Raw genomic sequence first — 23,464 nt, 5'->3', positions numbered from 1 at the left:
TGCTGGAGCCTCAGCAAAGGAAGATGTGGTTGAGTTATACCAGCTTCCATACTATATAACTTTATGACTCTTTGAGGGGCTTTGACAAAATGAGACCACTAGAGAAGTAGGATTGCTCTCCTTGGATCAGAGGAGGTTGAGAGGAGATCTGGTGGAGTTATTTAAGATCATGTTGGGACTGGACAGAACAGGATCCAGAGAATGTAGAGCGAATGTAAGTGGAAAAAGAATCAATAGTGATTGTAAGAGAAGCCTTACAACAGTTTAATTTCATTCCATAGGAGCAGTATTGACATGGTTCAGATGGAGTGGAGTTCCTGATCCCTCCATTTTTGTATGATTCTTTAGTCATTCACTTTGATCATGTGATCCACTTCTAGATCTGAGTGCGAACCAGAAGATACAGTTCACAAGTCAGCACTTTACAAGAACAGAGTTTAGGTTCAGACAGGTTCAGGCAGACCATGATAGATCAAGGATTTGATCAATTAACTATATTTCTCTCTTCCTAGATGCTTTGTGAACTGCTGGGTATCTCCAACGTTTTCTGTCTTTATTTCAGTTTTCCAGCATTTGCTGTACTTTACTTTCCTGGGTCAAACTGGAAGTAGTTGAATGGCTTTCTCCAGAACAGTAATGTCCGTGATTGCAGTGTTTCAGACTTTAAAAGGTTAAAATCAACTGTTCTGTTTTTAAAACCTTGTTAAGAACTTCCTTCATTTGAAAATGAAGTCGAGTTTACAAAAATAGAGGGAGATAATACGTTTGAGGAAGATTAAGTGAGACCGTTTTTTATGGTATTCTTAATTTGCACAGTGAAGTGAATTCAGTCTAAAAATGTGCAACAATGGCACTCCTTCCATCTGCAACCAAGAGACCTCTTTTATTAAAAATGAATAATTTCTATTTACAATAAATTTTAGTGCTTATAAATCTGCACCATTTTGATAAGAATTAGAGTCATACATTCCCAAACTTCTGCTTTCAGACTGGCAGGTGGCAATGAGATTTTCAATGAGTACGGTACAACTTATGATACATCAAGGCTAACCTTTATGGAAATATGATGTCAGTGTGTAGGATTATGCCTACTTTTGTATCTGTAGTGGATTGATTACACGAATGGCACTGCTTCTGATTGAAAAGGAAAGACGCAGGTACAGTACTTTTTTTTCTTAAATTCTCAATGAATAATGCCACAACAGTCCCTCGCTATTTTGATTAATGGATTTTGACCCAAATGTAATCCATCCGGGAGAGGAGAGGGAATCTGAATTCAGTTTGATAAAGCTTCCTTTTGTACAAGTTCTCTTTGTTTTTAGTAAAGGGTTTCCAGAAATGTGTGCGATGTGCATTAATATGGACAAGCTGTATTGTGCTCTCATTTTATTTCACCTTAATCCTTTCTCTCTAATGCATTTGTCCATGTTTGCATGTATTTCCTTTCTCTCTGTTCTTTGTGGCTCTGCTGCAATGCACTGTGGTTTCAATTCAGTAACACAAGAGGTCTCTACTGGACACTGATCAATGTTGTACAGTTACATGGACCATTAAGCTCTCTATATAGTGTCCCAGCAGCACCGTTACAATATCAGAATCACACACCCTGCATCAACAATGTCATATTTTCCCCATGCTTTGTCACGTTGTCCAATTTGTAAAACTTGGGTTAGAGCAGTGGCAGTGGACATTGCAAAATGTTTTGAAGACAATGCAGGACTTCTCCGTGTTGTCAGTGAGCTAGGAAAAGCGACAGTCGTTCACCTAACCTTACTGTTTATTCTGCAACAGGTGCCTTTAGTCATGTCTGCTGAAGGATAATTTGTGAGCAGCAGTGGGTAGGGTGTCATCGCTTCACTTTGAAATGATGTGGGCACCCTCGAAGTACAATTTAATTTTCATTCAACATGTTTTAGTAGGAACTGAGCTGAGGCAGGCAAATTCTAAATGATCAGACATTGACTGTGGATTATTGTCATATGTCTGCCTGGTGTAAAATCCATTCTCAAAAGCTGAAAAAAGAGAATGCAAAAAAATAAGAACAGGATTAGGCCACTGAACCCCTCGGGCCTACATTGTCAATCAGTATTATCACAGCTGATCTGTCCCAGGCCTTTTCTCCTCATCTGTGCCAGTTCTGCATAGCCCTCAATTCCCCAATCTTACAAAATCGTTATCTGCCTCCTCTTCAGATCCTTCTCCAGATTACTCTGGGTGGGGGAATCCAGATTCACCACGCTCTGAGAAGCAGTGGGGGACCTAAAGAGCTGGATTTGTGTAATTCACCTAAAGTCTGCTTTAGGCTTTCTAGTCGTCTGGTGCATTAACTCATGGGGACCTTGGACAGGTGTGGTGGAGTCTATAGATACCACGTGGACTGAGTCAGTCACCCGAAAACTGCTAGAGAAGCAAGTCATCCTCAATCCTGAAACTCAGCCCAAGGTGAGAAGACCATTCTCACAACAAGCTCTTGGAGTAAGCACTATGAGCATATTCTTTTCTTAGACTGTTCCTCAGGATTGATGATGATTTACTTTAATTTCAGTGTAATTAATGAGGCAACCTTAATTATTGATATTCATAGCTTGTCCTTCTTCACCTTAAACATTAAAGTTTAAAACACTCCTTCCTTAATGGTATTAAGGAAGAATGGTATTAATGGTATTATTCTTAATGGCATTAAGAATAGTCCATGGCATAAAAATGGTTGGGAATCCTTGCTTTGAAGTATCCTGCTGTATTCCTAACCACCGCTCTCTCCCCCACACCACCACTGGAACTCCTGAATGATAATAGTGATATCCATGTCTTATCATCAGAAGCTTGTCTCAGTTTTTTTTCCCTTTGTGGGCATCACTAGCAAGGTATTATCAGAATTTATTCTCTTTAGTTGGTTGCTCTTGAGAATATGAAAGCAAGGTTACTTGAACTGCAGCTGTCTGTGTGGTGATGGTGCTCCAAACTTTCGTGCAGTCCTTCTTCCTTCACCTCAGGGTAACTAAGGAGATTATGAAGTACAACATGTCATGGTGCAAGTTAATGATGGTACTGTCTGAAGCATTAACATAGTCTTAGGAGCACAGTGAGGCCTGTGACCCCAATTAGTCAGTGCCATTGTTTGAATTCCTTTGACCTTTTCCCCCACTTGTTCCATAATGCCCTGTCTCTTCCTTGGAAATGAAAAGCAAACCAAAATGCTGATTCTGGAAACCTGAAATCAAAACCAAAATACTCAGCATAATAGACAGCATCTGTGGAAAGAGAAGCATGTCAGAGCTAAGATTTCAAATCAGAGCCTACCATCAGAATTCGGTCATCTTATGCTTTGTACTCCCTTTAGTGGCTTCTGTTTCCGACCAGGTGTAGACTTGGTTGTCTGAAGAAGCCTATATAACTCTATGACCAAAACCATAGCTTTGTGTGAATGTACACCTGCTTTCGGCTTCAGCCTTAAAAACGTTAAAATTAAGCTCTGGAATGGAATGTCATTTTAACACTTCTCACTTTCTCTATTGGAAATGAGTTACTCTACATGTTAATTTGTCAAACCACCTCCTGAGATGTTTAGTGTTGAAATGTGAAGGGAACCATTTGCAGCACAGATGAGCTTTATATAAAAGCAGCACCATCTGTGAAGTCAGAAGCAATTGCTTAGAAAAATCGAGTGACAGGCAAAAAGCAAAAACAAACTGGTGAAAGAGTTTTTAAAGAAGTTGTTGGGGTAGTTTTCAGATGAGCTGCCTGAAAGCCTGTCTTTGCTCATGCCTGTTGGCAGCTGGTCGTGGTATCCATCGCTGCTGTGCCAGCACGAGAAAATCTGCAGATCCAAGCAAGACACACAAAACGCTGGAGGAACTCAGCAGGTCAGGCAGCAACTATGGAAAAGAATAAACTCTCAATATTGCAGACTGAGACCCTTCATCAGGACTGGAAAAAATAATGAGAGGTCAGAGTGTGAAGGTGGGGGAGGGGAGGAAGAAATACAAGATGGCAGGGGATAGGTGAAACTAGGAGAGGGGGTCGGGATGAAGTAAAAAGCTGAGAGGTTGATTGGTGAAAGAGATAAAGGGCTGGAGAAGGGGGCAACACACAAAATGCTGGAGGAATTCAACAGGCCAGGCAGCATCTATGGAAAAGAGTACAGTTGACATTTCGGGCCAAGAGAAAGGGGTATCTGATAGGAGAGAGTAGCGGACCGTGGAAGAAAGGGAAAAGAGAAGAGTGTTGGAGGGAGGTGATGGACACATGAGGAGATAAAGTGAGAGAGGGAAATGGGAATGGGGGAATGGTAAGGGGGGGTGAGGTAATTACTGGAAGTTTGAGAAATCGATGTTCAAACCATCAGCTTGGAGGCTACACAGCTGGAATAGAGGTGTTGTTCCTCCAAGTTGAATGTGGCCTCATCATGGCAGTAGAGGAGGCCATGGATTGTTTTGGAATTGGGAAAGGGTTTTGCTGAGCACTTACGCTCTGCCTACTAGAAAAAAATGGGATTTCCTGGTGGCCACCCATTTCAATTGCACTTCCTATGTCAGTCCACGGTCTCCTCTACTGTTCGATGAAGCAGCAGTCAAGTTGGAGGAACAACACCTTATATTCCATCTGCGTAACCTCCAACCTGATGGCATGAACATCAGTTTCTCGAACTTCCAGATTTGCCCTTCCCCCGCACTGCACTCCTTCACCATTCCCCATTCCCATTTCCCTCTCTCACCTTATCTCCTTACCTGCCCATCACCTCCCTCTGGTGTTCCTCCTCTTCGCTTTCTTCCATGGTCTTCAACCTTCTCCTATCAGATTCCCCTTCCTCCAGCCCTTTTTCTCTTTCACCTATCAACTTCCCAGCTCTTTACTTCACCCCTCCCCCTCCCAGTTTCATGTATCACCTAGCACTTAAATACTTCTCAATGCCCTCCCCCGACCTTCATACTCTGACTTCTCATCTTTTTTCTCCAGTTCTGGTGAAGCATCTTGGCCTGAAATGTCAACTGTTTACTCATTTCCATGGATGCTGCCTGGCCTGCTGAGATCCTCCAGCATTGTGTGTGCACTGCTGTGCCTGTGCTACATTGACTGGGTTGTCACATGAAGCAAGGGGGAAGATGCAGGTAGAACAAGAGCATGGTGCTCCCCTCTACTTACGGACAATCATCCCCGCACCACTGTGACTCGTGCTCACTCGACGGAGTGGCCTGATCAGCTCGGGTCAAGAGTTGTCTCAACCTCCTGTGAGCTGCAGGCCAATGAAGGACCAGCGATCATTGAAAATAAGTCACACGTGATCTTGAAAATTTCTGACACAAGCAAGCAAAAATCTGCAGGCGCTGGAAATCCAAGCAACGCACACAGAGTGCTGGAGGAACTCCGCAGGCCAATCAGCAACAGTGGAAAAGAGTAAAACAGTCAACGTTTCGAGCTGAGATCCTTCATCAGGACCCTTGAAAATTGCTGTAATCTGTGAAGGAAATTGCCTATCATTGTGCCAGGGATGGAAAAGTAAGGCTCAAAACACAAAAGTAATGCATTAGAGCGTCAGTGCAGCCTCTTTAACAGGAATTGCCATGTACTCCTGCTCTCCTATGAACTGATTCAAAGTTCATGCGTGTCCCCTACAAGTTACAGTTTCTGCACTGCTAGAGGGAATGGCACTGCACCACTTTGTAATATCATTAGGTGGTCAGAAGCTGGTCAGGCTAAGGGGAGTCTGGGATCAGTCTTTGTTTCTTTGAGTCTATTCTTTTCCTTTGTTCTACTGTGAATGCCTGCAAGAAAATGAATCTCGGAGTACTATTTGGTGACATATATGTACTCTGATAACAAAATTACCTTCAACTTTAGAACTTTGAGTGCCTGGGCCAATTTTCTTATTCTTGCTAAATGCAAAATATAACCAGCATGAAATAGAATTTTCTTTCAAAACACCCACTCAAAAAAGCACAGAAAAATTAGTACAATTTCAGGACAACTGACCTATTAATACAATTATCCTTATACTTTGTGATTTCTTATTGCAGTGTGATGACTGAAATTATACTTAGAGCTAGTAATGGGTTATTGATAAACGCAGATTCCAGCTTTGAACCCCAGCCTGTACTAGGCCAGTGAGGTCCTGCTAAAGGAGATGGCAGTATAATTTGTATCATCGTCCATCATTCCATAGCAAAGCGACAGAAATAATGCACTTAAAACAGTTGATGTGAAAGAGCATGTATTTAATCTGATGTCTTTGTGTTCTTGATAGCTTAATAAATATTGCAACTTCCCTTAGGAAAGCTTGATAATAACCTTGGGTCAAACACAGAAACCTCGGCTTTGTCTTTGTGCGTAGGGAAGCTTGTAGACGATTTTATCACCAGAGAAAGACAATAGATAATTAAAGGATAAGATGTTCTGTTAAAGTCCCTCATGGTCCGTCACAAATAGTATCTCGCAGTTATGCCATCAAGTTATCTCAACCTGTCTTTTGGTGTCAGTTTCAAACAAGAGGTTTACTTCAGTTATTTTTATCAACTTCATTTCCCTCTGCCTATTATTTTAATCACATTTTTGTTTACCAAATTCTTGAGTTTCATCTTACAAAACATCATGCATGTTTGCAGGTCTCGAGGTAAACCCACTTTGATCAGTGTGCCCTGTCACATGATATCTAAGCAGGTTATCAACTCCTCTGGTGCCCACATCTGCAGATTTGCTGTTTTACATAAACCTAGAATTAAAATGTGTTTACAACTTGACTAGAAACTTAGAATATATTTTCCTATTACTCTTAGTTGCCCCAAAGTGCTTCACAAGCCTTATGCTCATCAACATTTGGATTTTTTACATCCCCCACTGACTTCACTCAGTCATTTACCACTGAATGATCTCAACCACCTTAAATAAGATGGAGTTGATAAACACAAATGCTGAAATCCAGTATAACAAACACGAATGCTGGAGAAACTCAGCAGGTCAGGCAGCATCTCTGGAGAGAAATGAAGACTGAATGTTTCAGGCCGAGACCTTTCATCAGGAGATGGAAGGAAGGGAGAAGAAGCCAGATTAGAAGATGTGGGAAGGGGAAGGAGGATAAGCTAGAAGATGATAAGTAAAGCCAGATAAGCTAGATGGGCAAGGTAGGTGGATGATGTCAGAAACTACGAGCTGATAGGTGGAAAAAATAAAGGGCTGAGGAAGAAGGAATCTGATAGGAGAGGAGAGTGGACCATGGAGACAGAGAGCAATGTGGGTCATCTTAAAGAGGGTTGATAAGCAGGTGAGGAGAAGAGAAGGGATAAGAGAGGAGCTGGAATGGGAAGGGTGAAAGTGCAGAATTACTGGAACTTGAAGAAATGAATGTTCTTGCCATCAGGTGTTGCTCCTCTGACCCAGGAGTAGCCTCATCATATCAGTGGAGGAGGCCATGGACTGACATGTTGGGTTGGGAATGGGGATTAGAATTTAAATGTTTGACCATCAGTAAATTCTCCCTGTTGTGGATGGAGCAAAAGTGCTCAACAAAGTAGAATCATTTTTCTCTGGGAAGATGAGTCTTGGAACTTCCTTACTCAGTGAAGTAGGGAGCAGAAACTTTGAATATTTTCAAAGCAGAGGTGGATAGATTCTTCATGAACGAGGGGGTATGTATGACCAGAAGCAGGTAGGAATGTGAAGGTGAAGCTACAGTTAGATCAGCCATGATCTGATTGAATAAAGATTAAAATTGTTGAGTGGCCTACTAATAAACTTCTGACTCGTATGTTGGTGAGTGTGGCTGCCTCTGAAATTCCCTCCGCTGTTCTAACTCCTTCTCTTTGAAGACAAACTCTGAAACCTGCAACCACCCAAGCTTTCAGCCATCTAGTGTGGCTCCATCTTTTGTTCCGTCACACTCAGTTTGATCTCACACCTGCCCAGCAGATGCTACGTGAGTGCAGGTTGCTGAGCATTGATGATGTCGAAGTACAGGCAACTTGAAATCCAGAAGCCTAACAAAAAACCTCAGCTGCTGTGTTTACAGTGTGAGTAACACATAAACGGAATATGGATTATTTAGTTATCAGTTGGCAACATCTTCACATAACACGAAGGATAGTCCGTGACTCACACCCAGTAATAAATATAGCAGTTCTTTGTTCATAAAAAAGCACCCCTAGAATTTACAACAAGGACCAAATTCTTGCCAGTGAATGCAAATACATTGCTTTACCAAGTTTCTATGTTGAGGTGTTTGTCCAAAGTGTTGGTGGTAATGGAAAGGGCAGAATTAATTTGTTGAGCATTCACTGAGAATTTGGTCAGATTGCTGCTACCTGGAGTTTTGGTTTTCTGCAAGATACTGTAAGTAAGAGGAGATAGTGTCTGTCTGGAAACATGGGACCTTACAACTGGAAGTTTGCAGCTGCAGAAAGTCTAGGTCATGGCATGGGAGACCTGAGTCGCTGTGTAAGCACAAAAGGGTTTTGCCTCAGTACTGCTGAGTAAGCTCCTGGTAACTGCTGATGAGTCCAAGAAGCTTAAGTGGTGTCAGGCGTCTCTAAAAACATTCATTTAATAGGATCTATATGAATATTTTATAAGGAATACCAAATATTGAGTTGCAATAAGAAATAACTTTTCAAAATAGAGTTTGAGGAACATTATCAGTATGTGACACCTGGGCTTTTCTTGAGTTTTCAGATAAAAATATTTCCTTTATGTGAAGTTGCATAACTTATTAAATTAATATTCATTGGATTCTGACCATTAAATATTCATTTTAATCCACTTGCTTTGCACAATTAGAAAAATGAAGGTACTGCAGTGTCAAGACAAAAGCTGGGCTGGAGGAACAATCAAATCTTCATGAAGTTGATTGTTCACCAGTTCTGTGCACCAGACTTGGAAAAGCTTGCAATTTTCAACCTGGGACTGCACTATATCCTGCAACATCTGGATCGTCCTGGGACCTATGCTCGGATGCTGTTTGTGGATTTCAGTTCGGCGTTTAACACCATCGTCCCTCATACCCTCTGCTCCAAATTGTCTCACCTTACTGTGCCACCTGACCTCTGCGATTGGATTTACAGCTTCCTGACCAACAGAAGTCAGCAGGTAAGGATGGGACAGGTCACCTCGGATATTCGAATCACCAACACCAGCACCCCCCAGGGGTGTGTCCTCTCTCCACTGCTGTTCTCCCTCTACACCAATGACTGCACCTCCTCTAACCCCTATGTGAAGCTTTTGAAGTTTGCAGACGGCACTACCGTCATCGGACACATTCAGAATAGTGATGAGTCTGCATATCGACAGCAGGTGGGCCAACTGGCACTCTGGTGCAGTCGGAACAATCTGGAGCTGAACACGCTCAAGACAAAGGAGATGATAGTGGATTTCAGGAGACATCCCCCTGCTATGTCTCCCCTCACAGTCCTCAGCAGCCCTGTGTCCACTGTGGAGAACTTCAGGTTCCTGGGAACCACCATCTCTCAGGATCTGAAGTGGGAGCAGAACATCAGCTCCATCCTGAAGAAGGCCCAGCAGCGGATGTATTTCCTGCAGCTCTTGAGGAAATACGGTCTGCCTCAGGAATTGCTGCTGCAGTTCTACACTGCAGTCATTGAGTCTGTCCTGTGCACCTCCATCATTGTGTGGTTTGGAGCCGCCACCAAGCAGGATAGAACCAGACTACAGCACACAGTGAGGACTGCCGAGCGCATCATTGGAGCCTCCCTGCCCTCTGTTGTGGACCTGTACTCTTCCAGGTTGAAGAAGAGGGCAGGGAACATCATAAAGGACTCCTCCCATCCTGCGCACGGACTGTTTGATCTGCTTCCATCTGGTAGGCGCTTCAGATCCCTCCAGACTAAGACTAATAGGCACTGGAGAAGTTTTTTCCCTACTGCGGTCACTTTGCTGAACAGTTAACTGCCGGTTAACTGTCGGCTAACTATTACTTGGATTGCACTACCTGTATGTATAATCTATATTTTCATTTATATTTAACATTATTATTGTTATGAGCAGAGAGACAACATCTGCCGGAAGTAAATTCCTTGTATGTGCATAGGTACTTGGCGATTAAAGTCTGATTCTGATTCTGATTAAGTGCTGTCCATTTTACCTGCCATGAGAGATTGTAGCGATCATTTTGGTAGCAATGTAAATTCCACCTCAGGCCAATGTCAAACAGGCTCTGGATGATGTTAGCAATGTGATCAACATGCAGGAAACAGCGCACCCTGACGCCTTCACCGTCATTTTGGGGGATTTTAACCAGGCCGGCATGAAAAAGTCACTAAATAATTACCATCAACAAATCACTTGTAGTACAAGAGGAAACAACACACTGGATCACTTTAACACTAAGATCAAGAGCGTTTGCCATGCTATACCACACCTACACTTTGGAATGTTAGATCACCTGGCCATACTTCTACTCCTGAAGTATAGGCAGAGACTGAAGACTGCAGCGCCAGTAGTGAGGACCATGAAGGTGTGAACAAGGGGAGCACAGGAGTGCCTACAGGACTGCTTTGAATCAGTGGACTGGACAGTATTCAGGGATTCATCTTTGAATCTGGTTGCGTATGCTGCAGTTGCTACCGACTTCATTAAAACCTCTGTCAATGTGTGTGTGCCTACAAAACCTTGCTGTACATTCTCAAACCAAAAGCCTTGGATGAACCAGGAGGTTCGCTATGTGCTGAGGGCTAGATCTGTGGCATTTAAGTGTTGACAACCAAGCCTGTACAAGAAAACCATGTATGACTTGAGGAGGGCAATTTCAAGAGCGAAGAGACAATTCCAAGTGAGGTTGGAGGTGACACTGGATGCATGTCAACTCTGACAGAGTTTGCAGTAAGTTACTTTCTACAAAGCAAAACCCAATAGCATGAACGGCACTGATGTTTCACTACCAAATGAGCTGAACGCCTTCTATTTCTGCTTTGAAAGGGGGAATATAACTGCAGGCGTGAAGATCCCTGCTGAACCCGGTGACCCTGTGGCCTCTGTCTCAAGGCCAGTGACAGGATATCTTTCAGCCAACAAACTGACGGAAGTGTTCAAGGACATTTTCAACCCCTCATTGCTACAGTCGGAAGTTCCCAACTACTTCAAAAGCGCAGCAATTGTACCTGTAAGTGAGAAGTGTGAGCTGCCTTAATGACTATTGTCCAGTAGCACTCACATCTACAGTGATGAAATGCTTTGAGAGGTTGGTCATGGCTGGAATGAACTCCTTCCTCATCAAGGACCTGGACTCGCTGCAATTTGCCTATCCCCACAGTAGGTCTGCAGTAGATGCAATCTCAGTTGCTCTTCAAACAACCTATCATCACCTGGGCAATACAGACACCTATGTCAGGATACGGCATACTGCAGGTGTTTGTTGTATAGCAAAGGGTTTACATCATCATTCCTACAGTCCTAATCGATAAACTACTGAACCTGGGCCGCTGTACCTCCATTTGCATTTGGATCCTCGACTTCCAAACTGGAAGACCACAATCTGCGTGAATAGGCATTAATATCTCCTCCTTGCTGACGATGAACAGCAGTGCACCCCAGGGGTGTGGGCTTAGCCCACTGCTGTACACTTTCTACACCCATGGCTGTGTGGCTAGGCACAGTCAAATGTCACGTATAAATTTGCTCATGATACACCCATTGTAGGCAGAATCTCAGATGGAGACGAGAAGGTACAGGAACGAGATATACCAGCTAGTTGAGTGGTGCCATAACATCGACCTTGTAGTCAGTGTTAGCAAGACCAAAGAGCTGATTGTGGTGTTCAGAAAGAGTAGGATGAGCCAACATGAACCAATCCTCATAGAGGGATCAGAAGTGGAGAGAGTAAGCAATATCAAATTCCTGGTTGTCAAGATTTCTGAGGATCTAACCTGGTCCCGACATATCGATGCAGCAATAAAGGAGGCAAGACAGTGGCTTTATTTCATTGAGATTTGATTTGTCACCAAAGATACTCGGAATCTTCTACAAATGTACCGTAGAAAACATTCTGACAGGCTGTATCGCTGTCTGGGGTGGGGGTGGGGGGAGAACTATTGCACAGGACCGAAAGAAGTTGCAGGAAGTAGTAAAATTAGTCAGATCCATCTTTGGGTACTAACCTCCATAGTCTCCAAGCCATCTTCTGATGTCTCAGAAAGTTGGCATCCATCGTTAAGGAGCCCCACCACCCAGGATATGCCCTCTTCTCGTTGTTACCATCAGGAAGGAGGCACAGAAGCCTGAAGGCACACACTCAGCAATTCAGGAAGTTTCTTCCCCTCTGTCGTCCAATTCCCAAATGGACATTGAACCCTTGAACACTAACTCACTTTTACTATTTCTGTTTTTGCACTATTTTTAATTTAACTATTTAACATACATATATACACACACATACACACACACTTATTGTAATTGATTTACTTATTTATTTTATTCTTTTCTATATTATCATGTATATGTTGTAATGCTGCCACTAAGTTAACAAATTTCACAACATATGCCAATGATATTAAACCTGATTCTGAAACGTGGCAGAAAAGCAAAATGCTACAGATGCTGGAAATCTGCAGTTAATACTGATAGATCCTTGCAGCAGGTCAGGCTACATTTGTGGTTAATGAATCTTTAGTCAGAGCTCTAGCATTAGTAACAGCATGTTTCTGAATGCTTCTGATAGGAATGGATGGATGCAAAAGTTGCTGTAAGGCATTCATTGACTTTAGTTTTTTATTAGCTAGTATCACTGACATTAAGTATTTGAAGAGTTGGCCTCTGAGGATGGTGTCAGCCCTGGCTATTGCACTCCATGACATAAGACTGTGGTCCTTCTAATGCACATTCTATTTTTCTCATTTCTTACAGGATATTCTACGTATCACATGACTCCCAGGACCTCAAGATCTTCAGTTACATTGCCAGAGATGGTTCCAGCAATGTTTTCAGATGCAATGTCTTCAAATCTAAGAAGAAGGTAACTTTTATACAATGGATGCTCATTTATGTACAAAACTAAAATAGGCCATGTGGTTCAATTGACTAATAGTAGTGTTTAAGCAGCATTAAAGCCCCTCTTGTATCTTATATCAACATAACCTTCTCTTCCTTTCTCCATTATGTGCTTCCTATCTTCCTCTTCAATATATTGACATTGTTTGCCTCAGTAAGTTTGTGTGGTAGTGTGTTCCTTTTTCTGATCTTCCCCCGGGCCGAAGAATGAAAGCAATCAAATGCTTCATGTCCTAAAAAGCTCTGTCATGTTACCCATCCATTTTTTTTCTTGTATGAAGAGCCACGTGCTCTCCCCATGAATCTTTTACATTTTTAAAGCGTATTTTCATCCCCAAACCCCACAGATCTGCTCCATGGGTCAATATTTGTTTCAGATACTGCATAGGCCTGTTTCCAGAACATTCTTCTTCTTTTTCTTCGCTCTACTCCTTGACCATCTTCAGTATGCTGTGAGGGCATGGACGGAGGTGTGAGAGGGGAGGGCAATCAACCACAGTATCTCTGCACTCTCTAATAACAAAGTAGGGAGCTTACATTATAATATTACTCTCCTTGCTGTTTGTAATGTGCCCAGAGTACCATTATGAAGCCAACATCCCTGTCACCTATAAGAATGGCATTCCCTTTTCATAGTTGCTTCATCATCACCATATCTGTTCCCTGGATGAGGTTTTCCTTTCCAGAAAATCAGAGATGTCTTCCTTCAAAAAATATGATTTCCCTTCCTCCATAATTAATACTGTTCTCACCTACATCTCCTTCATTTCCCAGACATCCACCCCCACCCCATCTTCCCGCCACCTCAACAGGGATAGAGTTCCTCTTGACCTCACCTATCACTGCATTCAGCACATAATTCTCCACAACTTTCGCCATCTGCTATGGGATCCTACCACCAACTACACTCTTGCCTCAACCCCCCACAACTCTCCACTTTCCGTAGGGATTACTCTCTCCATGATTCCCTTATCCGTTTGTCCTTTCTTGCACTTATCCCTCCACCTGCCCATTCATCTCCTCCTTTTACCTCCATTCCAGATCCAATGTAGATTGGAGGGCCGCTTTGTCGAACACCTTCACTCCAACTGCAACAAGCAGGATTTCACAGTGACCTACCATTTTGATTCCAAGCTGCATTCCCCTCTGACATATTGGTCTCCTCTACTGCCACAATGAGTCCACTCTCAGACTGGAGTGGCAAACGCCTCATATTCTGTCTAGGTAGCCTGCATCATGATGACAGGAACATCAATTTCTCTAACTCCAAATAATTTTTTCCCCTTCCCCTTCCCCTTCCCTCTTCTTCCATTCCCCACTCAAGCTCTCCTCTTACCTCTTCCCTTCACCGCATCTGCCCTCACCTCCCCCAGTGCCCCTTCCCCCTTCCCTTTCTCCCATGATCCACTCTTCTCTCCTATCAGATTCCTTCTTCAGCCCTTTCCCTGTTCAACCTCTCAGCTTCTCACTTCCCCCGTACCCCACCCACCTGGCTTCACCTATCACCATCTAGCTTGTGCTCCTTCCCCTCCCCCCCCACCTTCACTTTCTGGCTTCTTCCCCCTTCCTTTCCAGTCTCAGAATGAAACATCAACCATTTAATCCTTTCCATAGATGTTATCTGACCTACTGAGTTCCTCCAGCATTTTGTTTGTGTAAATGAAAATGATGGAAATAGTCAGGTTGTAGCGGTGTGCTACACGCAGCGCTGAAATAACAACACAGAGTCGAAGAGCTGCAGTTGCAAAAAGAGATTTATTCGAACTTCACGGTCTCGCTTTAAAGCCTTCCTGATCCCGCCCTCCCCGGGCGGGAATGCTGTAGGGGGCGCGTATTCACAGTCCCGTCCCGCGCGCGGGCTTTTCCCCTTGCTGGTGAAGCAGACTTGGCGCCCTTTTTGGGACCGGCCTCTATGCCGGCGCGCGCTGATCTGTGAGCCGGTTCGAGTGCGCTGGGAAGTGGGTCACCACATAACCCCCCCTACCCCCCAGAAGCGGCGATACACCCCCCAATGTCCACAGTCTGGGCCGGACTCTATTTGGGAGGTCTGCCTCTGCTCTGCGGTGCCTGAGCCCTGACTGGCTGCGCCAAGTCCAGATGGGCCGGTTTGAGTCGGTCCACTGTGAAAACCTCCTCTTTCCCCCCAGTGTCCAGTACGAACGCAGACCCGTTGTTCCTGATCACCTTAAACGGCCCCTCGTAGGGCCACTGTAGCGGTGCCCGATGTCCACCCCGTCGTAAAAAAACAAACTTACAGTTTAGCAGGCCTTTGGGTACGCAGGTCGGGCTCTGCCCATGCTGTGAAGTGGGTATGGGGGCCAGGTTACCGAGCCTCACACGTAATCTGTCCAGGACTGCTGCGGGTTCTTCCTCCTGCCCCCTTGGGGCCTGTATGAACTCTGCTGGGACGACCAGGGGTGTGCCGTACACCAACTCGGCCGACGAGGTGTGCAGATCCTCTTTGGTTGCCGTGCGGATTCCGAGCAGGACCCAGGGAAGTTCATCTGCCCAGTTAGGTCCTCTCAGGCGGGCCATGAGAGCCGACTTCAGGTGACAGTGGAAACGCTCCACTAGCCCGTTTGATTGTGGGTTGTAGGCAGTTGTGTGGTGCAGCTGTGTCCCCAAAAGGCTGGCCATAGCTGACCACAGGCTGGAGGTGAACTGGGCGCCTCTGTCGGAGGTAATGTGGGCCGGTACACCAAAGCGGGACACCCAGGTGGCGATCAGTGCCCGAGCGCAAGATTCAGAGGTGATGTCGGTGAGTGGGACCGCCTCCGGCCATCTTGTGAACCGGTCCATGATAGTCAGGAGGTGCCGCGCTCCTCGCGACACTGGCAGGGGGCCCACGATATCCACATGAATGTGGTCGAAACGCCGGTGGGTGGGGTGGAACTGCTGTGGCAGAGCTTTGGTGTGCCGCTGCACCTTGACAGTTTGGCAGTGCATGCACGTTTTGGCCCATTCACTGACCTGCTTGCGGAGTCCGTGCCAAACGAACCTGTTGGAGACCATCCAGACAATGGAGGGGTGCGCTAAGTTATGAATGGAGTTGAAAACGCGCCGCCGCCAGGCTGCCGGGACGACGGGGCGTGGTTGGCCTGTGGTGACGTCACAGAGTAGGGTCCTTTCACCTGGGCCTACGGGGAGGTCCTGGAGCTGCAAACCGGAGACTGCAGTTCTGTAACTTGGGATCTCCTCGTCTGCCTGCTGCGCCTCCGCCAATGCTGCATAGTCTACCCCCAGGACAGGGCGTGAATGGTATGGCAAGAGAGAGCATCCGCCACGACATTGTCCTTTCCCGAGACGTGCCGGACATCCGTCGTGTATTCAGAGATGTAGGACAGATGTCGCTGCTGGCGGGACGACCAGGGATCGGACACCTTCATGAACGCAAAGGTAAGCGGTTTGTGGTCCGTGAACACGGTGAAGGGCCTACCTTCTAAGAAGTACCTGAAATGCCGGATTGCCAGGTATAGCACCAACAGTTCCCGGTCGAAAGCACTGTATTTGAGCTCGGGTGACCGCAGATGTTTGCTGAGGAACACCAGGGGTTGCCAGCGACCCTCGATGAGTTGTTCCAGCACCCCACCGACTGCCGTGTTAGATGCATCCACTGTGAGGGCGGTAGGGATGTCCGTTCTGGGGTGCACTAACATCGTGGCGTTTGCCAAGGCTTCTTTCGTTTTAATGAAAGTGGTGGCAGACTCCTCGTCCCAGTTAATGTCCTTGCCCTTACCCGACATCAGGGCGAACAACGGGCGCATGATTCGGGCAGCTGAAGGGAGGAAGCGGTGGTAGAAATTTACCATACCCACGAATTCCTGAAGGCCTTTGATTGTGTTGGGTCGGGTGAAATGGCGGACTGCGTCTACCTTAGCAGGCAGAGGGGTTGCCCCGTCTGTAGTGATCCTGTGGCCCAGGAAGTTGATGATGTCGAGCCCGAACTGGCATTTGGCCAGGTTGATTGTCAGGCTGTATTCACTCAGTCGGGCGAAGAGTTGACAGAGGTGGGACAGATGCTCCTGACGACTGCTGCTGGCTATGAGGATGTCATCCAAATAGATGAAAGCGAAGTCCAGGTCGCGTCCCACCGCGTCCATTAACCGCTGGAACATCTGTGTGGCATTCTTTAGGCCGAACAGCATGCGGAGGAACTCGAAAAGGCCGAAAGGGGTGATGAGTGCCATTTTGGGGACGTCGTCCGGATGCATCGGGATTTGATAGTATCCTCGGACGAGGTCCACCTTGGAGAAGATCCGTGTGCCGTGCAGGTTTGCTGCAAAATCCTGTATGTGCGGCACAGGGTAGCGGTCCGGTGTTGTAGCCTTGTTCAGCCTGCAGTAGTCGCCGCATGGTCTCCAGCCCCCTGATGCTTTGGGCACCATGTGCAGGGGGGAGGCCCATGGGCTGTCAGACTGCCATATGATCCCCAATTCCTCCATCCTCTTGAACTACTCCTTCGCCTGTCGGAGCTTGTCCGGGGGAAGCCTTCGAGCACGGGCGTGGAGGGGTGGTCCCTGTGTCGGGATGTGGTGCCGTACGCCGTGACTGGGCATGGCTGCCATGAACTGCGGTGCCAGAACCGATGGGAAATCCGCCAGGACTCGGGTGAAATCGTTGTCAAACAGGGTGACAGAGTCTAGGTGTGGGGCTGGCAACTGAGCTTCACCCAGGGAGAACGCTTGAAAGGTCTCGGCGTGGACCAGTCTCTTCCTGGGCAGGTCGACCAGTAGGCTGTGAGCCCGCAAAAAATCCGCGCCCAGGAGCGGCTGGGCTACGGCGGCCAGTGTGAAGTCCCACTTGAACTGGTTGGAGCCGAACTGTAGCCGCACCGTACGGGTGCCATAGGTCCTTACTGTGCTGCCGTTCACAGCCCTCAGGGTGGGACCCAGTGCCCTGTTGTGGGTGTCGTAACTCGTCGGAGGTAAGACGCTGATCTCAGCTCCGGTGTCGACCGAAAAGCGGCGTCCCGACTGCTTGTCCCAGACATACAGGAGGCTATCCCGATGGCCAGCCGCCATAGCCATCAGTGGCAGCTGGCCCTGGCGTTTCCCGGGAACTTGCAGGTTGGGCTTCTGCGCCCCACCGCTGGTGGTAGAAGCACCATTGTTTGTCGGGCTCCTCACCCCTCCCTCTGGGGTTAGTGGGCTCTGCTGCCGGGCCTGGTCTGGTCTGCTGCTGGGAGCGTGGCCTGGTGATCTGTGCGATGGACGCCCCACTCTCCTTCTTGGCTTTCCACAGCAAGTCCACTCGGGCTGCCACCTTCCAGGGGTCGCTGAAATCTGCGTCGGACAGCAGCAGGCGTATGTCCTCGGGTAGCTGCTCCAGGAATGCCTGCTCAAACATGAGGCAGGGCGTGTGTCCTCCGGCCAGGGACAGCATCTCATTCATCAAAGCCGATGGCGGTCTGTCTCCCAAACCATCCAGGTGCAGTAAGCGGGCAGCTCGCTCGCGCCGTGAGAGTCCGAAAGTCCTTATGAGCAGGGCTTTGAATTCCGTGTATTTGCCGTCCGCTGGGGGAGACTGTATGAACTCCTCATCCTGGGCCACTGTCTCCTGGTCGAGGGAGCTCACCACGTAGTAGTAACATGTGTCCTCTGAGGTTATCTGCCGAATGTGGAATTGGGCTTCTTCTTGCTGGAACCATAGGTGAGGTCGCAGCGTCCAGAAACTTGGCAGTTTTAACGAAACCGCATGAACAGATGCGGTGTCGTTCATCTTTGGCCCAAATATCGTTTGGGCCGTCGGGGGTCACTAATTGTAGCGGTGTGCTACACGTAGCGCTGAAATAACGACACGGAGTCGATGAGCTGCAGTTGCAAAAAGAGATTTATTCAAACTTCGCAGTCTCGCTTTAAAGCCTTCCTGATTCCGCCCTCCCCGGGCGGGAATGCTGTATTCACAGTCCCGTCCCGCGCGTGGGCTTTTCCCCTTGCTGGTGAAGCAGACTTGGCGCCCTTTTTGGGACTGGCCTCAATGCCGGTGCGCGCCGATTTGTGAGCCGGTTCAAGTGCGCTGGGAAGTGGGTCGCCACATGGTAAAATTTATCACCCTGAGACTCCCCTGTTGCATCCAGAGCGTGTCCAAATGGCTGAAGACTGAGAAATTTTCCGTTCTTGTTTTGGATTCTCAGCGTCTGCAGTATTTTGTTCTTCTATCTCTATAAAGGTGCAGGTCCACCTTCCAATGAACAAACATCAAAATGATGTCAGCTTCATAACAACAGCATCTACGTACCAATATAGAGTATGCCAAACTCAAAGCAATTACCCTAAGGCTTTCCTGCTGGAAAATGGAACGCTCTGTGTTGAATATCCACTGGGAAGTTAGGATGTTTCCTGGGAATATACAACTTTAAAAATAATTATAAGGTTTTTGTGGTTATGAAATTCCTAGAGTGATTTAAAGGAAATCCAATTTAACTGCATGATTTGGCCTAACTTATAACCTGTGCTTTGTCCCGGCACTGTTGCTGTGGCAACAGTATTTTTCAAGCCACGAACAAGGTCACTCTCCATTGAGAGAGCACTTCATGGTATTAAAGATGAATCCACTTTTTCTGGATTCTAAGTAACATCAGCACCTTTAACACCCCTTAGCTCTATACTCAAGAGAGTGTGGAACGATCCAGCCTTAGTTTTGGGATATTTGAAAATAGAGGATTAGATAGTTGAATGTGTAAAGATTATACCCAAAAGTGGCCTCAAGACTCAAAGAAGGTAGTGGAGTTTGTGCTGAATGCCACTGACCTGGCAGTGCAACCCTGGTCCTTGTCTTCAAATAGCTGGTGTATATCTCCTTTACCTCCAGCAACTCTTGTATTCACTTCTGATTTCCAGAAGACACTGTGTTATTTAGGCTTACACGTGGCACGAGATTAATGTGGTGGGCATTATTTCTAAGCAGGGTGGAGGAATCGAGGACTAGAGATCAATGGGTATGTAGGGGAAGTGAAGAATGACACGTGTGAATCCTTTATTACACAGTGAGTGTGTGGTTGGAAGTTGGACTGCCTTGCCTGCAGACGTGGTGAAGGCTGGTTCCATGGCGGCCATCCATATGGAACTCAGTGGTGGGGAGAAATTTGCAATGGTTGCTATGTGGAACTAATGAGTTGCTCTGGTAGGGAGCAGGTATGGACACGATGGGCTGAATGTCCTCTTTTGCTGTAATCATTCTATGATTCTAAAGTGTGCCAAGCAAAACCTAGATCACCAAGTGGATGTTTTTTAAAAAAATGCAAGAAGGAATGGAGAGGAAGAGAATACTTTCTGAAAATGACTGAATAGTCACATAGAGATTACCAGAGGGATTTGGATTTGAGCCTGAACTATATCAGAAATCTTAAGACCTTAAAACATACAAGTAGAATTAGGCCATTCAGCCCATTGAGTCTGTTCTGCCATTTGATCATGGCTGATCCATTTCCTTCTCAACCCCATTCTCCAGCCTTCTGCCCAATAAGGACATAATACATAGGAGCAGAATTAAATCCCAACTTGTTTTTTCATAGGGAAAAGGGAGAACAAAAGATGGTAAACAAGTTCCTGAATATCATTATTAATTTAATATCAAACATAATAATTCTACAGATTTTGTTTGATATTGACTGTTGCTCGATCAGTGTGTAACCTTGTCTCTTTCTTGTTTCTAGTTGCTCACCAACTTAGAGAAGTATTTTGTGATTGAGCTTTACGATCATGATTAGTAGTGTTTTGTGAAAACTGCAGTTATGGAGCATCTCCTTTGACCTGCTCTTCTCCCCTTGTGTAGGTAGTATTGTGGTAGGGCGGCAAAAAGGGGAAAACAGTGAAGAAAGGATCATGGCTGCACGCAGGAGAAATGGAAAATTGGTGACATCATTCATTCCTCCCTCCTTGGCTTTTATCACAAACCTCATCCCTCCTCTCCCGTCCAGTATGCTCACCTTTCACCTCACATTCTCAGCTGAAGGAAAAAGCCCATACAGAGAGGCAAGACAGATGTCTTGGAGGCGATATTGAAACCATTCCTATTTGAAATATTACTTTCAAATTTTGGAGTATGATCCCATAAAGTAAGGAAAAATTGACCACTAAATTACTTTTATCTGGAAGGGAGTATTTGACTAGGAAATTGGCAGTGCTTTACCATCATTTCTAGTTTAGACAAATTGGATCCATTACCTTTTTTTGTCATTAAAGAAAATTGCAAATTAAAGGCAAGAAAATTAAAATCAGAAAGACGAGAAAATCATTTACTAAAAGCCTGTTAGGTTATATAAAGCAAAATCCAGGCATGAACACTGGAACACAAAACCTCAGTAAGTTTTAAAATAATATACAGATCTTGGCAAAAAATGGAATTCAGACTTGTTAGTAACATAGCAAGGAATACTGCGATTAGGTATGGTAAAAGGTCTTCCCAGTCTGATAACTATTACTACATTTTGCATTTCCAATACAATTACAATTGAAGTGCTGTCTGATCTTGTATATATTGCCCTTTAACAAACAGTTCCTTTTGAGGAGATTTGATTTGCTTTGATGAGGTCTTCAGTTTCAGTTTGATTGTCTTCAGTTTCAGTTTGATCAGATGTGTCAGACAACTACAAAAAGAATAATAAACCTCTCTCTGTCTTTGAAGAGCCTTCAAACATTTGAGGTGAAAGGACTAATAAAGAGAACGCAGATCTTTAAAAACTTTTTGTTCTCTTCTCGTAAACTGTCTGCTCCCTCTGCTGCACCATACTACATGATCACTGGATAATTTGTTCCACTTGAGCTAAAAATGAGCTGTTTTGTGTCAATGTGAAGGAGCTTTACAGGAACCTTAGTGTTCAAGGTGCAGTATAATTTGAGTTATGAAATTAATTAATGAATTAACTGACACAAAATGCCTGACAAAGTGGACCGTGCTCTCTGAGAGGATGACAAAAGCACATTCTACAGTTCTTTCAGAAAGGACTTGGATAGAAAGCATCCTGTCTGGATGTGTCAAAGCTTGGAATGGCAGCTGCTCTGCACAAGACCCAAAAAACCGCAGAGGGCTGTGAATTTTCAAGTCCAACATGAAAACCAGCCTCCCCTCCGTTGACATGGACTACACTTCCTGCTGCCTTGGGAAAGCGGCCAACATAATCAAGGGCCCCTCCCACCCTGGTCATTCTCTCTTCATTCCCCTCCCATCAGGCAGCTGCCACCAGTATCACGTACAGCATCTGTCCATTCTGTTACAAAACTCTCAAGCAGACCTTTTAGGCGATGAAGATGAACTCTCAATCTCCCTCGCTCTTTATTAATCTACCCGCACTGGACTTTCTCTGCAATCTAACACTATATTCTAGATTCTGATTTTGGTTTTACTTTTGCATTACTTCAATATACTTGTGTATTGAATGATCTAACAGGATTGCAAGCTTTTCACGGTATCTCGGTGGGTGTGACAATAATAAAACCAACCAGTGTTCAGATACAGCAAAAGAAGATAGGAATGGGACTAATTGGAATTCTCTCCAGATGTACTGACACAGGCGTAATGGCTGAGTAGCATTATTGCTTATCAGGTGATGCAATTTGTAAAGCTACACAGATGCTGCACCTTCTGGGAATTTTATAGATACACTTTTGAATAGTTCTGATCATAATAACTGAAAATGGCAGCTGTTGTAAAGTTACCACAGGATGAAATTTAATCCCACTTTGAAAAATTCCGAAGTATTTTCTGTCATATTCCTGTGTAGTTCAACAGCATTGCAAATTGCAAGGAGGTTTTGAAGTGCAATTTAGATCAGCCTCTAAAGCATTTCCACATGCAGACACCAGTTTATGGTCACTGACCAACAGCAAAAATTCAACCTTTCATGCCCCCATTCTTCAGTTTTCTTTTAAAAAATCAATTCTGATATTAATTATCTTTTTTAAAAAAAAAAGAGAAATACTTTAGGATGTAGCACACTCTGAAGGGAGTGTCAGAAACACAGACTGGAAGTCTTGAGCAGCACACACACAGTGCTGGAGGAGGGTGCCACAGTACCATAGAGATTAGTGCGACACTGTTACAGCTTACAGTGTTGCAGTTTGGAAATCAATTATGGCGCCATTTATATAGAGTTTGTATGTCCTCACTGTGAATGTGTGTGTTTCCTCTGGGTGCTCTGATTTCTTCCTATATTCCAAAGATGTGCAGCTTAGTAGGTTAATTGTCCTGTGATTAGACTAGGGTTAAATCGGTTGGTTGCTGGGCGGTGTGGCCTATTGGGCTGGAAGGGCCTGCTCTGCACTGCATCTCCAAATAAAAATAAGTAAAATAAAATAAATCCAGCAAGTCAGGCAGCGAGGGAGGGAAATAAACAGTTGATGTTTTGGGCTGAGACCCATCATCAGAACTGGAAAGGTAGGGAACAGAAGCCAGAGAGCCGATACTGAATTGGGGACAGCTTTGCTCTGTCCGCTGCAAAAGGCCAGGATCTCCTGGTGACCACACATTTCAATTTGATTTC

At 45.3% G+C, this 23,464-nt stretch overlaps 1 protein-coding gene across 8 annotated transcripts in view; it reads left to right on the top strand.

Annotated features, from left to right (window-relative positions):
• The window catches only part of nos1apa (nitric oxide synthase 1 (neuronal) adaptor protein a), a 461,766-nt gene that overhangs the window by 316,329 nt on the left and 121,973 nt on the right, over positions 1 to 23,464 (top strand). For 7 of the 8 annotated variants that reach the window (XM_073063531.1, XM_073063530.1, XM_073063529.1 and 4 more), the window contains one exon: positions 12,841 to 12,949. In XM_073063531.1, the coding sequence (XP_072919632.1) occupies positions 12,841 to 12,949 (109 nt within the window). Of the gene's footprint in view, positions 1 to 1,066; positions 1,158 to 12,840; positions 12,950 to 23,464 lie in introns of those variants that run through there. The other variant, XM_073063535.1, reaches the window with a different exon arrangement.

This window comes from Hemitrygon akajei, chromosome 12 (genome assembly GCF_048418815.1).
Source record: "Hemitrygon akajei chromosome 12, sHemAka1.3, whole genome shotgun sequence".
NCBI lineage: Eukaryota > Metazoa > Chordata > Chondrichthyes > Myliobatiformes > Dasyatidae > Hemitrygon > Hemitrygon akajei.
The sequence above is the reverse complement of the archived record's forward strand: the minus strand, read 5'-3'. Positions and strand labels throughout refer to the sequence as shown.